Source organism: Euwallacea fornicatus, chromosome 39, assembly GCF_040115645.1.
Source record: "Euwallacea fornicatus isolate EFF26 chromosome 39, ASM4011564v1, whole genome shotgun sequence".
NCBI classification, from domain to species: Eukaryota; Metazoa; Arthropoda; class Insecta; order Coleoptera; family Curculionidae; genus Euwallacea; species Euwallacea fornicatus.
In genome coordinates this window covers 540,045-557,418 of record NC_089579.1, presented here as the reverse complement: position 1 = coordinate 557,418, position 17,374 = coordinate 540,045, and the positions used below count along the sequence as shown (strand labels likewise).

At 41.1% G+C, this 17,374-nt stretch overlaps 1 protein-coding gene across 3 annotated transcripts in view; it reads left to right on the top strand.

Moving 5' to 3' along the window:
- The window catches only part of LOC136349664 (uncharacterized), a 51,699-nt gene that overhangs the window by 24,390 nt on the left and 9,935 nt on the right, over nt 1–17,374 (top strand). For all 3 annotated transcript variants that reach the window (XM_066301358.1, XM_066301360.1, XM_066301359.1), the window contains one exon: nt 348–434. In XM_066301358.1, coding sequence (XP_066157455.1) covers nt 348–434 — 87 coding nt within the window. The remainder of the gene's footprint in view (nt 1–347; nt 435–17,374) is intronic.

Sequence of the window (17,374 nt, the reverse complement as noted above, 5' to 3'; positions counted from 1 at the left end):
CGCCATCAATCAGCGGAGGAATTTTTGTCTTGTTTTGCATGGACCGGTCGCCCTTCGCGCGAGACCCTTCGGACGACACGTGCTCGATGCATTTTTCCCTTTGAAACTTTCGACAAGCGCCCTCTCATCGTCGCTGCGAGTGTTTATCTGCCCTTCCTTAACTAACTTAAATCAGCCACTGTTTTTGCCGGGATATACTTTAAAGGGCTTATAAGGGTCCTCGACAGCCTCGGCTAATGGAAAATCGATGTTCGGCTCGTAAAGCTGAACAGACTTCGGCCGAAAGGAGGTCTTTTTCTACGGTTTAATGTAACCGCGGATATTTCTACAGGACTAATTGATTTCAGGTGGACTTGGAGGCGAGGGCTCGGCCCTGTTTGGACATCAAGTGGTCCTCGGCCTGTCCCAACGTGGTCACGCCCACCGGATACGTGGTAAGGGCCGGTGCTCGCCAAGGGAGTTAAGTAGGCGAACATTGCAGGGAAATATGTGAGGAGGCCACCAGGTTGTTTACGTTTGTGCCTCCCCCCGAGCGGCGGGGGTGTCTCGTGAGGTTGAGTCCGAGCGCGGGGGTGACGGGGGATGTGGCCGCAAGTCGTGCGAACGAACTGGTAGTTGCTGCCGCCATTTTTAAGCGCAGACGGTAAAGTTCGGTCGGGTAATTATCAACGTAAATTAGAGCGGAACTTTGACACTTCAGGGAGATTGATCGAAATTAGCGCAATTTCTTCAGCTTTGTCGAGCATCGTGAAATATACCTACACACTTATACTGGGGACCATAACTTTAAATACAAACTTCAGGTGAACGTCACGAGCACTCTCTAATTAAATCTAAACTCCCAAGCGGAAACAAATTTCCATGGCGTAGGTGCACGTCAAGCTCTTCTAATTACCGTCAACAAAACGAGATTACTAATAAGTGGAACTTCGCTTATAACGATCGAGTTTTGTTGGGCACGAAATGGCGAATGGAAAGTCCGGTTTTTCGAGTACTTAACTAAGATTTCTCCGGGGATCGACCGCCGATGCGCCACTTCGATTGTCCGGCTCGGCGCGGGACGAGCACGTAAATTATGCGCGCGGGGGCATCTGCATAATTTACGTGCTTATGAATCAGGTAAATTTTAATTCAAAGAGTAAGGGAATCCGACATCGTTCCGTGACTACAAAGCGGAAAGGGACCGCTCCCATATGCAGTAAAAATTCAAATTTTATCCGCCCAATTCGTTTCTCGATTTTCTTGCGGAACGTACACGGATTTGCTTATTCACCGATACCATCTGAAAGCCTAATTATCCAGATCTATATTGCATGCGCTGCGGAGAACGAATTACCGAGATTGCAGTTAGAAAGCGTCACATCGCCCAGTAGATTTTCGAAAGGGGACTCCTGACGTCAGGGAAAAATTTCCAAAAATCGAACACCTTCAGCCGCGTAAATTAGCCGAGTTGCTGAGAGAAGGAACGCTCCGTCGCACTGCGAACGGCGGCCGTAAATCCAACGCCAAATGACTCTGCAAATTCGCAGGCAAAAACACAGGGTGTTAATTTGATAACGTCACACCTCCATTATTTCGAAACAGAGTGGATTTTTAGAAGATTGCCGTTAAGGAGGGACGTCGATCTTGTCAGGGAGCAACGTATATGTAGAACTCACTGTCCCTCTGTCGGCCCTCCGCCCCTTGCAGCCACCCTCTCAAATATCTTAAATGGAAAGGGGGTTAAGTGGTACATCGCTTTAAAGGGCTTTTCATTCTCTACGTTTCGGTACCGCATTTGTTACGTTATCAAGTTGGGCCTCTTTGATCATTTCGAATTCATTTTTCCCGTTAAGGTTTGAGCAGCGTTCGAGCTAAAATCCTTTTATTGAAACGTGTTTGACGACTAGGAATTGTTGTAATAAATCTATTGACTTACCGTTAGTCGCGATGATTGTCAAACATAAAAGGTGCATTATTCACTGATGTAAATGATTATGAATCTCATAAATTTCGCCTGTCCTGGGAACGAACCAGCTAAGTAAAATATGAATATTTTATTGGTTATTTCTGTTTGCAATTGAATGAAATTTCGATATTATCTCCCATGGAAAATATTGTTTATTTACCTCTCCGATACCGGTCGATCTTGCTAGGTATTCAAATCAGTTAAAACGTATTGGGATAATTCACGTACTGTTGCGAGTCGTTTTAAAAGTTGTATTCACCATTCTGCACAGAATAAAAATTATTTATTTTTTATTTTATTTTTTTTTACAAGGGAGTCAGCAAGATGCGCGTGAAGAACGGCGGAAGTTATTAACGGTGTAAATCCTCTTTCATACGTGAGTCGCAGCTACATCTTGGGCTTAATTAAAAAAAATTTACTGAGACGGGTTCTACTTCAAGCAAAGGAAGGGCCGTTCTGCGTGTTTTAATGAAGTTGCCCGAATGGAGGTTCTGGGAATCTTCGTTGCAGACCCCAACAAGTTGAACTGGACGTTATACGAAAAGCACTGAAATTAAGTCGGTTTCATCCCTACGAAGTGCAAACTCTACGAAAACTGCATGACGACGATTCTGATAAAACGACGAAGTTTTGCGAAGCCATAACTGACTCAATTAGTGACAACCAAACTTTTTTTAACAAACCTTTGCTTCGGAGATTGGCGCACCCATTTTATACAGGGTGTCCAACCAACATGGGCCACTATCCCTGTCGTGGAAATTATGACCAGCAAAAAGTTGAAACCTGAGTATGACACTAAAGTAGAGGTGGTCTGTTGATTAAAAATATTTTCATGAAAATACCACTTCCCGTTATACCGAAAACGAATGTCAGCTCGCTTACTTTAAATGGAACACCCAGTATATTAAAAAAAATTTCGATTCCGTGGGACATTATGAATATCTTTCGAGTAACGGTGTTCTCTACCTAATTTTTACGGTTTTCGAGATATTTACAATTTTCCAAAAAAAATTAGAGTTTCAGCCGTGATTGTATTTTTTAATAATTCAAAAACAGCTAAATATTTTGTAACGTCTAGAGTTGCTAGGTGGCGCTGCTCGCCAGAATTTGAGTGTGGCGGCACCCGTAAATTGCTCAAACGAAGATTATCTCAACGATATGTTCATTATTTCCGGTGAATGTGACGAACTATCAACCAGAAGGCGTCATGGCGTTCAGCAAAATCGAAGCCATCACGGAAACTCCTCAACCGCACAATGGATCATTGTCAAACGAGCGGATCTGTCAAAGCGTCTTACAGAAGAAAGGAACCTGTTGTTGACGACTGTCGCGCCACCTAGTAACTCTAGACGTTAATTAAAATGAATTGTTAAGTACTGAACATTGAAAAGTGTTTTTTTTGATAGAATGAAAACGGTTAGATCTAGATATAGACAACCGAATTGAAAATACTACTTTTATTTTGACTCTGAATACGCGTTTGCTAGCAAAATGGCGCTGCTATTTGAAAAATAAGATTTTTTTACAATTCTTGAATGATAATTTTGGCCTTTTCTTGAACCCCTGTATGAAAGAACTTAATTTAACTCGCTGATCCGAGGACTGTAAAGCAATTTGTACAATAGCGCAGAACTTCATTGCAAACTACTTAGCCATTTTCGAATTATTAGGAAACTCAATCGTGGCTGAAACTCTAATTTTTTTTGGAAAATTGTAAATATTTCCAAAAACCGTAAAAATGAGGTATAGAACGCCATACACGAAAAATATTCATAATGTCCCACAGAATCGAAATTTGTTTTAATATACAGGGTGTTCCGTCTAAAATAAGCGAGTTGACATCTATTTTCGGTATAACCGCAAGTGGCGTTTTCACGAAAATATTTTTAATCAATAGACCACCTTCACTCTAGTATAATGCCCAAGTTGCAACTTTTTCCTAGTCGTAGTCTGCAAGATACGGATAGTGGTCCATATTCGTCGGACACCCTATATATACATTTTTCTCATTAGACCAAAGGATTCTTATGAGTTTCAAACAGAATATGCACTACAAAACCTTTTTTAGCAAAAAAATGTAATCGTTCGACTGTTTCAGAAATTGGGCAAAAATCACGGAAGGTCCGCAAGGATCTGTAAAAGACTACGGGGTCGCCATTTGCAAAAAAGTTGCCCTTGAAATTACCCTTAAATGACGTTTTGGTTAGAAGTCACTACCTTCGTGACATGTCCCCCTCTTTACCGGACAACTTTTATTTGAAATTTTTTTTCATACACCCTACCGTCTTCGAGCAATCTTCGATCACAGCTTTAAAGGGGACACCCTGTACGGACAAAGCGGCCGATATTAAAGCGACGAAAACTCCCACGTTTTCAGACACGGTGCTACAAAGTGGTCAGAAAAAAAATTATGTTTAGTGTGGCGTTCCCAGAAACGTTGTAGTTCCTTTGTTCGTTGAGGAAAACTTGACTGGAGAGCTGTAACTAAACTTACCCGAACCCGTGATTGATCCTTTAACCACGTCTCATTTGGAAGATGAAGTTATTGAAAACATTTTCCAAGGAGACCAAATACTTTTCGAGCGAGAGGGAGCTTCGCCGCCTTATTTTCGCTTGGTTAGGGAATTAATTTGCCGATAAACGGATCGGTGGAAGGGAACCGATAGGATGGCCCGTCAGACCGCCAGACTTAGCGCCGTTAGATTATTTTTATGGGGGCATATAAAATCGGTTGTTTACGAAACTCAGCCATGATAGTATTGACAATTTGAGAGGAAGAGCTGCAAAGGTGGTTAAATGGGGCTACGCCAGAAGCGTTGTTTGAATATGTCAGGGAAGAGCTTAAAAACGGGTTTTACTATTGGGTTTGGAAAACGATGGGAAATATTTTAAACGTCTTGCAAACTGAAAGCGTTAAAAATAAAGATTCCAATTTCGCACGTGTTTTTCTTCCAAAAACATGAGAAAAGTTGTATGTTTCATGACTTAAGACGGCTGTGAGGAAATTTACCATAACAATTTCCCAACCGTAAAACGCGTTTGAAGGAAAAAGTCTCGGTTCCGATCAAAACGCATTTAGGAAAAATTAATTTGGAATACTGAAAGGGGCCCAACTTGATAACGTAACAAGTGCGGCACCTGAATGTAGAGAATAATGAGCCCTTTGAAATTATATGACACTTAATACCCTCTGCCATTTAAGATGTCGCAAGGGTGGCTCCAGGGGTAAACAGTTGGTAGAGCCACGGCGAAATTGTTCCCTTTCGATGACAAAATCGACGTGTTTCGGCAATTTTCGAAAAAATCCACCCCGTTTCGAGATAATGAGGGTGGTGTATCCGCCGGAAGCCACCTGAAAAACTACGTGCGAAATCGATTTCTGAAAGGGGCGATCGATTATCCCGGGAGGAATGACGAAGCGCAGAAGTCTGAGAACGCGCTAAAATCGATCCAAAAACACCAATGGAAATTTTTGATTTTCTCGGAAAACGGTAATTAATCTAGAAGCGACCAATTTCACAACGTCAAAAACCTCTAAATATACATCGTCCATGCAAAGGCCCTTTCAAAAATAGCTTTTACACGAATTTCTGAAAGGGCGATCGTTCATACTCAGAAGGTCTCAAAGGGCTTTTAATTAAATCCGCAGGAACCGATACGTATTTACGGCACTCGTTGCCTCAGAAACAGCTGCGGAAGCAACTAATAACTCACAAAAGTTTATACAATTTCCGAACATGCTAAAAATTTCCGTCTGTATTATATAGAAGCTTAAGGCCCGTCAGAACAGTCTGCGATTTGAATTTTTGAAGGGGGACCGTAAACACCACAAAAGGCGACACTTTTACAGTCATTAAAACGTGTTTTCAGGTGCCTCGACGATCATTTACGGCCTTGGGCGGCAATAATGTGTTAACGGCAGACGATTTATGTAACATAAAAAATGTGTTTATATTAAACGATTCGTTAACGATGGGACGACCGCAGTCTGTTCGCAAAAACCGAAAGTTGAGTGGTTTCGCATATACAGGGTGGCGAGAGTGAAAATTTTTTGTCAATCCTTTTGGCATTATTCCGAAAACATATCCAATTTGGATACTTGAAAATTAGTTTTTTTTTTTTTTTTGGTTGTGACAAGACGCATTTTGCCACATCCGCGCGGCCATTAGACCACATCACATGTGGTCAGACTCACATTAATTTACGATAAATCGTTTTTTTACTCTGCGTGCCTATGTGAGCTTTGGTTCGAAATCTAAAAGAGCGATAAGTTTGCCATTAATTATGCATTCGTGTTTCCCGTTCGATAAATCGATCTTTCTCGGAGAAAACTCCATTTAACGATTACCACGTTTAAACTTGCAAATGCCAGAAATCGAATCGAGCTTATTTTCATTTTCTGGTGACGTAATCGGAAAAAAAAGCTGAATGCGAAAATGTGAAAATCCGAGATGGCGCCCGTAAGAAAGAATAAGGCTGATGATGGTGCGGGAAAATCGAAACGTCGGATTCCGGATTTGACGCTGTCGCGTTGTCGAGGGGAAAAAGCGACTACGAAACTGTGCCAGCCACTTTCAATTGTCTCTTCAAATGAGTCGAGAAAAAAATGAAGACCTTTTTTCGAAATTTCGCATTTTCCCGGAAGTAATGGAAATTTTACAGTTCTCGCAAAGCTCGAAAATGCGCAACTTTGCCCCGATTTCACCCCTTCAAATAACCGAGATCCCCGTGACTCAGCTCGTAAAACGGACACCCTGTATATCCAAAAACGTTCACTTTTATGCATACTTCCTCCAATCGTAACCAATTGTTAACGAAACACCTTGTATAAGGTGTTTCTGAGCATATAGTACCATAGGTTCAACCGCGTGTTCTGGGTCTTAGGAAATGGCGAGAATTTCGTATAAACCCATATCGAAATAGGTCCCGTTTCCGATATACAGGGTGCGAGAGATTGGTACCTGAAGATGGTTTGTTATGAACATCTCTGAAATGTTTCGAAATAAGTTAATGGAATTTTACATTTTATTATAACTTTCCGCGCTCTTTTCCAACCCCCGCGAAGAAACCGCCACGTTGGTCGAAGGGCGAGTAGTACCTGTGGGGTGGTGCTTGAAGACTACCTGCCTGTTGGGGCACCAGCCGGCATTTTGTACGTGGCCGAGGCCGCGATGTAGATTTGCCAGGATTGAGACGACTCGTTAAGCCCCTAACGACTTTCCATTTTATTACTGAGGCTCTATACTTTTACTCTGGACTGTTTGAAGGAATTTAAGAGCTTCTAGCACTATACACTCTGAAGAAAAAATCGTAATCAGCCACTTTGGGGCTGGAAACCACTTGCATATGTGTAGGACAACTTAGCTAAATTACACTGCCAAGGGCAAGCACCCGGGACTCGAGGCTGTGGCCCCAGTTAATTGTTCGTGTATAGATGAAAGGGCAGGCTGGTGATAGTCCAATCGCTCTAAATTATTCCTACGAGGACCCCATATTAATGGAAAAGGTCCCTGTTGTCTGGGATAATAAGGTATGTGACAGATGCTGGGTTTGAGGATAAGGAGGTATGCAACGTACCCCTTACTACTTATACCTGCTACCCAAAGTACCGTTTTGGTACTTAACTTTATTGGCGATTTTACGGGAAAAATGTTAATTTTGAAGAGTTTCACCTGCAAAAAGTGCTGTCGTGGAGGGTTTTCAAGAAAATTAAGATTTAAAAAATTAGCGAAAATTGGGAAAAAACGTTGAAACTAAAACTCATTTCGTCCATCGTCTTTAGTAATAATTGTGACTAAACGCTACTAGAGTGGTAATGGAAAACCACCAGACTTCATCAATACGCGTTGTCACACGAGGAAACATCAAAAATGATTTCTTGTTACGTTTCAAAATTAACTGGGGTTTAAATCTGACATTTGTTTAACAAAACACAGTATTTTGTAGATCCGAATTTTGCCGAAAATTTTGAAAATTTCGAGTTCCAACAAGCTGACCTTGTTTATGTGTAAAAACCTTAAAAAATGTATTTTTCCTCTAAAATTACCAATAAAGTTAAGTACAAAAAAGCCCAGGTAGTACTAGCGCAAAAAGTTATTGTAAAATAGAAAATTTTATTAATTTTTGTCAAAACGCTTTCAAAATGTTAATAAATAACGAAATTCAGGAACTAATCTTCATGTATGAAATTTTCGTTATTTTTGAGACATAATGGTTACTAACGGCAATATATATTCAGAGGTACCTGGTGCGACCTCGACTGACCATCCACGCAACTTCAAAACCGTCTTTAAGGTGAAATTTCGAAAGGGCCACCGCGTATATCGTCAAAGATGGCAATTTGACAAGAATGTAATGAGATATTTTAAAGCCCATCCACGGGCCCTCAAACTCGTTCCCCGCACTCGCCAGCTCCAGGAGCGAGCATTACAGCGTTAAAAAGTATTAAAAAATGTACCTCTCTTGCGATATCCCGAAGGAGTGACAGTTTATACTCTGAAGAGAGACACTCTGACAATAGCTACAATGTGCCCAGAACTAATCCGCGGACGAAAGTAATCGGTTCTTGTTGGTTCTAAGATTAAAAATACACCACAATATAGACACTAGACAATAAAAAGAGCCAGAATATTGAAAAAGCCGGGCACTCTCCACGCCGTCATATTTCTTAGTCCCAAACTACGCGAGCGTATTTTTCGCGGCGCTTTCAGCGCGGAAAATATCTCATCTGCCTCAATAAAAACTGTACTTAAAAGCGAGTTAAACTAAACTAACGAGTTATACTAACTAACGAGTTATTTCACGCCCGTCGGCGCGAGCGATTCGAATGCTCCGGCTTGCGCTGGTGTCGCGACCGCCGCGACGCGCGCGACCGCGCGGGGATCGCAGAACGTCGCGCGGTACGGGACCAGCGTGCAGGGTGCCCTATTATCGACTTGATTCGCGGGTTTCGGGCGGCTCTCGACTAAATTTAGAGAAACGCGGCCGGGACCCTTCGCGCGTTGTGCCAATTTGAACCGTCTAAACAGCATTTCGAATTCTCAATTCGTTTGGGAGACACGGGGCGTTTTTCGTTTTTCATCGTTGTCTTTGGAGCCCCGTAGCTTTTTTGCTTGGGAACGTTTTTAATTTCTGGCGAAACCATCTTTCGTGCATTTTCTTATGTGCAATCCAGTGGAGTAGTCGATTTTTTTCTGGCTTCAGTCATTTCCGAGTTAAAGGCCAAAGTTGTTTTTTTTTCTTTTAATGGAAACTATAGTTGGTTATGTCTCCATTAACGCGATATTTTTTAGCTCTCTGAAAATATGTAATTCCATTTACTGTTTATCTCGGTAGATACGGAAATTATAAACGATCGAAACTATTTTTTGCTAATATTAAGGGGGAATGTATCGCTACGCGCAAAACCTGTTTTGAAAGGCAGAAACGAATGCCCCAATAGCATTTTAGGCGATATTAAAAACTTATTAATATAAAAAATATATTTTTTTTATTATACGTGGCTTTTAGCAATTTATAACAAGAGTACCTTTTTAGGAAAAAATGAACGGGGAATCCATTTTGATAAGAAAAAAGTTGCTACAAAGAGGCACAAAAAAGTTATCGCAATTTTAACGTTCACTAGTACGTTGCACGTGGCGCCCTCTGTGAAAATTTTAACAAATATAAATTTAAAAAAAAAATCAAATAATAAATGTGAAATTTCATGGCTATATTCTGATACTTGCGCGAATTATTAAAAAAAAAAAAAAGTTCGCCACCCTGTATCTCAAAAACTGAGCCGTTTTCAATAGATATCTATATAACATTTTCATCTTAAGAAAAGGTCTTCTATCGACCGTTAAGGTCGCGCTACTATAAACTGGAACACCCCGTATAGTAGTCGTTTTTCATTTCGACTATTGTTCAAACTGATGCCCGTTACGACGTAAACGTACTTCACACCGGCGCGGAACATGATCAATTGCGCCAATCAACCGGACAGATGCTTAAATCGTCGAATGTTAATGTGGTCGATCTGATCGGTTGATCGCATGTTTCGTAAGGAGTCTGGTGTGTTTTGTTTGTTTTCTAAATCCTCACGAACGGAAATCCAATATTGATAGATCTGGAGATCGCGTTAGCCACTGAATAGGTCCCTTATTGCCTATCGATCGTTAAAATTTCGGTTAAAGTATTCCCGAACTGAAACAGTATTATGCCTAGGCCCGCCATATTGTTGGAAACAAACATTTGCCATTTGCCTTAATGGAGTTTCGTCTATCAGTTGTGGAAGGCAAACTTGGAATATTTCGTAATGCCCCTCAGAGCTGAAGTAGCCCTCAAAAATTTGATAAACAAATCCCCCCCCAACCTCATAACGCACGATGCGTTAACATCTAATCTACCTTGATTTCGGCGTGTTAACTTTACAAAATTGTTACTTTTTGACCGTCATCGATTGAAGATTCTTCAACTGATAATATGACTCACGTGACATCAAAAAGGGCCGCGCCCAAAAGTCCTGTTCTGTCCGATCGATTCTAAGGAGCAATTGCAAAAAATCACATTTCCTTTTGAAGTGGCAAAAATCATCGTTTATAGTTTCCTTGTTTATCAAAATGAACGTGTGAAATTACACATTTTCACAAAGCTTTAAAAAAATCTAGTTAATGAAATTATTCTATTGAAATAGAACAAGTTCGGTTTGCAAGTCGAAAACAAATTCAGGTAAAAAAATTCAAGTACGCCACTGGATTGTACGTGAAAAAGTGGATAAAAGACGAATTTACCACAAATCAAAAATATTCACAGACAAAAAAATTACGGGACTTTAAAAAATCGACAAAAAACGAAAAAAAAAACTGTGTATCTCGTAAACGGGGTGAGATGCGAAAATGCTGTTTAGATCGTAGGCCTCGACTCGAAAACTAGGCCAAGGGTCCCGACCACAGTTCTCCATCTACTCGAAAAGGACCTCAAACCCCTCAATTACATCGAAACTACGACACCCTGAACAGTCCCAGCGAAATTGTTCGACATCAAAAAAATTGATTCGTGACGTTGAAAAGCGTCCCGAACTATACTGAGTGTTGCGACCAGGAGTTAGGGCACTCCACCGCGATCCAAATCCGTCCATGTGTCGCATGTGGATTTGGATTCATTCTCGAGATTGAGGGCGTTTTCCTTCTTTTACTCAATGATTTTGTGGTCGTGACTTTCGACCCACTCGCTATAACTAATTCAGATTTTGTTTGCAGCCACGTTCTACCACACACCATAAGATACCATCAGCAGAGTTGGTAAATTGCAGGTCCGTACTGAAAAATAGTCTTTACAGAAATTTTTATGAATTTAAATTTCGTATATATTATTTTCCTGTATATTATTTTTCTGTATATTTTTTTTTCTGTATATTTTTTTTCTGTATATTTTTTTTTCTGTATTTTTTTTTCTGTATATTATTTTCTTTAAAACCACATGCCGCCTTCAATGAAGCGTTAAAAGCTGTCTTCGCCACATTAGCTCCATAACTTGCGCCGCTTCGTCTCAGTAACGAGGCATTTTTTGAAAAAATTAAGATACTTAACAATTGTTCGAAATAAGCGCTATTTTTGTATCGAGATAACGAAAAAACAAATTAAAAAAGCGAGAATTACAACACAACGAAAAAGGGGCTACAAGAGGTGTTCAAAATTACTGCCATTTGCCCGTGTGCATTTTCTTGCTCTCAGGGAAAGTTACCTTATTGCCTTTTGTGCAATGTGGGGATTATTATTTTTTATTGCCGCACGACAGTTGTTTATTCCCTGAAGGAGTTCCTCTCTCGTGTTTATCTCTCGTTCATAAATGTCAAAACTTTAAACGCCTCCATAAGCGACAATCCAATGGGTTCAAATCTGGCGATTTGGCACGCCGCGTGCGCAGACCACGACGTCCGATCCACAGGTGTTCGCGACGAGTGTCCAAAAATTCTGTAGGTGCCGCCGTGAAATTGGGCGGTGCTCCATCGGGTCGGAACCGCATACGTGAGGTGGTCACGTTTCCCAGAGGAAGAGGTAACGCGTTTTGGGGTAGGGCCAAATGACTCGGGGTTCCAAGAAAGAAACGCGGGCCTGTTGCACGATTGTTTATCGGTCCGCTCTAAACTTAGATTAGGAAAGGATTTTGCCTTGGTGCGTGTGGATCGCGTAAAACCCACCTATAACCATCTCTCAAGTAGACGATGGTTCGTCCGCGAAGGAAATTCTGAAATGAATTCTCTGGATTTGCATCACACGTTAGTATTTTTTCTGCAATGTCCGGTGCAGAGGACCATGGAGTTCATCAGAACTCGTAACTGACGTCCGGTAATATAAAAAGAATTTTTGTTGATATATTCTGTTACGAACAAATTTCGCCCACAAACGTCCAGCAGATGCCCAGTCCCTTTGTATTGGACGACCCCACCGACGTTATTTTTTTTCTATAAAAATAAATTAACATGCATAACAGCGGCACAACCTAACACAGTGTAACCCATTTTGCAACCAGCGAAAAGCCTATTAGGTCCAATTAATAATTAATAAACGAATATTTGCCCTTTATAATGGACAATGGGGTACGGATATTCTTTTTATGAGTGATATAAAGGGTGTCTGGGAAATGACTGTACGAAATCCTACCACGGATTCCTGGGGGAGGGAAATAATGATTTGACCTAATTTGTCCAATGAAAAACCAGGCGGTTTTCGAAATACAGGGCGTTAAAGTTAAAATTTAAAAAAAAAAAAAAAATTGTTTGCGACGCTACTGCTAAACGAAATTTCTAATTTGGTGTTTTTTGGGGCGAGAAATTGGAAATTTCCCATGCAAATTGAAGAGGGCGCTTCCGGCGCTAGGTGAATTCCCTCGAAGAGAGCGTAACTTTTCAATCACCCGGTATAAAGTTTATTCCTGCCCAGATTTGTGTTTGCACACGTGTTTTATGCAACAACGGTCTCTCGGTAGAAGTCTCCACAAGCATTGCTCCGTGAGATGTCCGAAGCATTTTTTTATCGACAAAATCGCATTTGTTCGTTTAAAGCAGGTATGCGCGCGCGCGCCAGCAACGTGTTGATATCAGCGACTATCAAAATGTGTGAAGGTCCTTGATAAACTTTAAAATTTCGCGTTTTAGAATGGCCGAAGGTTCGGCAAAATCTGAAATGACCGATACGCTGGCGGTTTATGGATTTTGCCGAGGGAACGGCCACGGAAGCGTGAGGATGTACAGAATGTGTACTCCACGGTCGTTAATAATGAAGACGATTTGAGGAGACGAGTTGAAAATTCAGTGGATATCCTAAGAGACGACGAGGAATTGATGGTTAGGGTCCATTCTAACTTTTTACGTCGAATTAATCTTTGTAGGGATGTTAACGGAGATCGCTTCGAACATTCGATAAAGGCGAACAATTCAAAAAGAATTATAGCTAGTTTGCGAGGTATTCAGCTGTACGAATGGTTGCTTCATTAGAGATGTGGCGGAGCTTAAACTTCAAATATCTCAAGAAGAAATGCCTGTAGAGACTTCTGCCAGGAGACCGGTTTTTTTTAATATAAAACATGGGTCCAACACAAATCTGGTCGTAAATACGTTACATACCGGGCGATAAGAAAGTTATGCCCTTCTGAAGGGAATTTCCCTAGCGCCGACAGCGCCCTCTTCAATATGCATGGAAAATGTTAACGAATTCCAATTTCTCGCCGCGAACAAAAACGATATAAAATTTCGTTCGGATATTAGCATTACACACGAAATACCTAATTTTCTTTGATTTTTCATCTTAATTTTCACACCCTGTATTGCGAAAGCTACCCAATTTTTAATTAGACAAATTAGGGAAAATCGTCACGTTTTCACCTGAGGAATGTGTGGTAGGATTTTCTACAGACATCCTGTATATCATGAATAATATTCTTATGACCGACTGTATATACAGTGTGTCCAAGGATAGATCTAATAGGTGTAAATATGTGAATTTTTTAATTGCTTTAGCGGTCAAGTCCTGCTTCTTATGGGACTTTTGTTTGCAAAAAATTAGTTGGTTTCGTGTTGTACAGGGTGTTTTATCAACAAATTTATCATCAATGAAGTATCATTATTTTTCAAGAGACGAAAAAATTCGTCTACAAAAAGACGTTTAGAGTGCAATTCTGCATCTCCATGCCAAATTTCAGGGTTAGAAAATCATTTTTTGAAAAAGAAATATTTTGAATTATACAACAAATATCGAGTAAAAATTATAACAAATAATATGTATCAAATTTAGCACATCAGCTTCATTACCAAACTAACTAGTAATCGGGGGGCCCGTTTGTAATAATTATTTATTCATTATAACAACCCATATTTGCATATCTTTCGATCCTTCGTCTGAACCCCTTTAAGCTGTTTTGAATATATTCTCACATTAGAATTCAAAGCATTTATAATTCTTTGCTGCAACATTGCTGCATCGTGAGGAAGTAGATGCGCATAAACCGATTGTTCGAGTGGACCCCAGAAACAGAAGTCCAATGATGAAAGGTCTTGCAGTCGCGGCGGCCATTCGATTGATCCATTTTGATTAATCAAATTTTCTTCGAAGTTATTTTATTATTTTTTTTTTTTAATACTTTTCCATTCTTCGAACTTTTTTTAGTTGAATTTTTTCGCATCTTGAAAACTAAAGATAAATTGGAGAGAATTTTGAGAAATAAAGACGAAGATGTTGATGATGATTTCTACAAATTAGTTTATAAAGCGCCTTACACAGGGCGTCCCAGATCAAAGTGCAAATATTTGAACCGTGGCTTCTGCTGATGAAATTAACAAACGCGCATTTTTCCTCTTTGTCCTGAAGTCTTTCGTTTGAGTTCCAGGGCTCTTCGAGCATGGGGCCCCGTTTGGACAAAATAATTTGCGTCGGACGGATTGGCATGAAATTTGGCGTACAAACGATTTCCGATCGCGGCAGTTCACAAATGGATATGTGAAACATACAGCTTTGTCGTGACATAGATATAAGGGCCGGACTATGAATGTAGGGGCCCGTATTTGTTTAACCGTTAAATATCTCGATCAAGCGATTACGTTGCTCGGTTGCACCTTTCATTTAGAACCTTTTCTGTCTCTTGGAGATTTTCCGCAGAATGCGCCGTTTCCTCGTAGGGGCGACTCCAAATTTGACGCCTTTTTGTTGCAGGAATTTGTTGATGTTAAGCGGACCGTGGCTCGAATAGCCACATCATTCTCCCCGTCAGAAAAACCATTCTGATTGTCATTTTCCGGTATATTGCGGCCAACTAGCAGTAGGTATCGCTCGTTAATGCTATTATTGCCATATTTAATTGTAAAATAACATAAAAATCATTTTTTACTTGTTTTACGATGGCCCTTCCGGTTGGCGATCCCGAGTGCGTCGATATTCACTTGGACTGTGGTGAGTGCAGACAAAACGCTCATAGAGCTAGAGTCCTCCACCATCGGCGATTTCCCAATCGACGACTTCCCAACGCAAGAACGTTCACAAATGTGCAGGTCAGGTTGAGGGAAATTGGTGGTTTCGCTCCTCGACGAGGAGAAAATCATAATGTCAAGCATCATGGGGTGGATGATGAGCAAGAAATTTTCAATCACTTTGAGGATGATGAAATTGGTAGTTTAAGAAATGCAATGAGCGCGACTTGGTGATCCCAAAAAGTAGCATTCAAAGGGCGTTGCGTCAAGGAAAGCATCGCCCTCATCATTGGTTGAAGTTTGAAGAAAGTCCAGGAACTGGTGGTCACTTTGAACAATTTTTACAGCGCATAATTTCATTCTTCTTCATTATGTTGTTTCGAATAATTCAATAAATAACTTTAGGCAGACACGGTCCAATCCGAGGAAGATAAGAATTGGTCTAAAACAACTACCAGGAGAAATCGACGAGTTCTGCGAAAAATCTCCAAGAGACGAAGCAGTTTCTAGATGAATGGTATAATCAAGCAGTGCAGTCACTTAATCGAGATATTTAACGGTTAAATAAATACGGGCCTCTATATTCATAGTCCGGCCCTTATATCTGTAGGATTCGGGGTCCAGATCGAGATGCAATCCGAATATCGCAAATCTCTATTGTATAGATTATAAGTTAAGGGGCAGAAAGTATCCGAAGGGGCGATAATGACACATCCATGGTCGTTGTTGACCATTACCCTGGGTTCTGGCCAGATGCGAGCGTAATCCCCAGGGGGGGCGGCTTACAGGCCCCTTTTTGAGCCTCAGACGGAGCACGCCCATGGTTTACGGCCATGGATCTACTTAAGGGTTGGAAGAATGAGAAGCTTTCTCTTTTCTTTTCGTTGCTGATCGACTTCTGGTTCTTCGGCCCGTCACTCGAGACTAAGCAGTCGCGCCCGCGTTTATTTCTTCTTGGAAGCTCTAGTCTGCCTAATTGTCCAATATACGTATCGCCGAGTTCACGTGATTGTCATTGAAGGACCCCAACACTTCCTTAGACAACAAAAGGAAAGCCTACATGCCTGTTCAATTTTTGATTTGCGAACTGCTACGATCGAGAATTAATCTGCGCACCAAATTTAACCTTTGAAGGGCTCTTCCAACGCGAATTACTTCATCCCCACATTCGAAGAGCCCCGGAACTTGAAGGACTTTCGGACCAAAAAAAAAAAGGAAAAATGCGCGTTTGTTAGTTTCACTAGCAGAAACCGTGGTTGAAGTAATTGCCTCTTAGCTGCATGGCAGGAAATCAGCTCGTTCTTCGGCAACCACGGTCTGGCGATAAGCGAGGCTCAACTCCCGAAAGTGATTAAAGACTCCAAAAATGTTCGGCCCGTTCGTCCTCCCGCCGGATCTATCCCGAGACACGCTGTATGTTCGTTTTCCATGAGTACACCCAGCGGAAAAACCGTTTCATAATTTGACGCGTCAACCGGAGCGGAAATATCGCCGCGTGAAACGCTCCGCGGCAAATACGCCCGTGCAGTTTGGCGCTTAGACGCTTTCACTTTCGACGATTGTTTCCTCGAAATTGTGCTCGGTCGAGGCTTTGAAACAACGAAATAAATTCGACAACTTACCAGGAAAGACACACAACAGAAGGCACCGTTAAAAGACCAACTAATTTCAACTAAAACCCCATTGTTTCGGCGAGTAGTTTTAATGTTTCGCGGGCTTGTTAATATCTCCACATGAACATGTTCCCAGTTAATACGGCTTGACCGGGATCTTGCCGCTAACAATTTTAAACGGTTATTAGAGTTGGGCCGTTTATTGCGGTCTGAAGCGCCGCTGGAATGTTCATAAGTGTAAGTAGTTTGATAATGGAGGATGTAATCAGAACTTCCCTTCTCGCTTCAGGATGCGGATTATGTGTCGTAATGAACCATCGCTTTGACCACACAGTTCAGCGCGGGATAATAGAAATTTAAAGAATCGCCGAG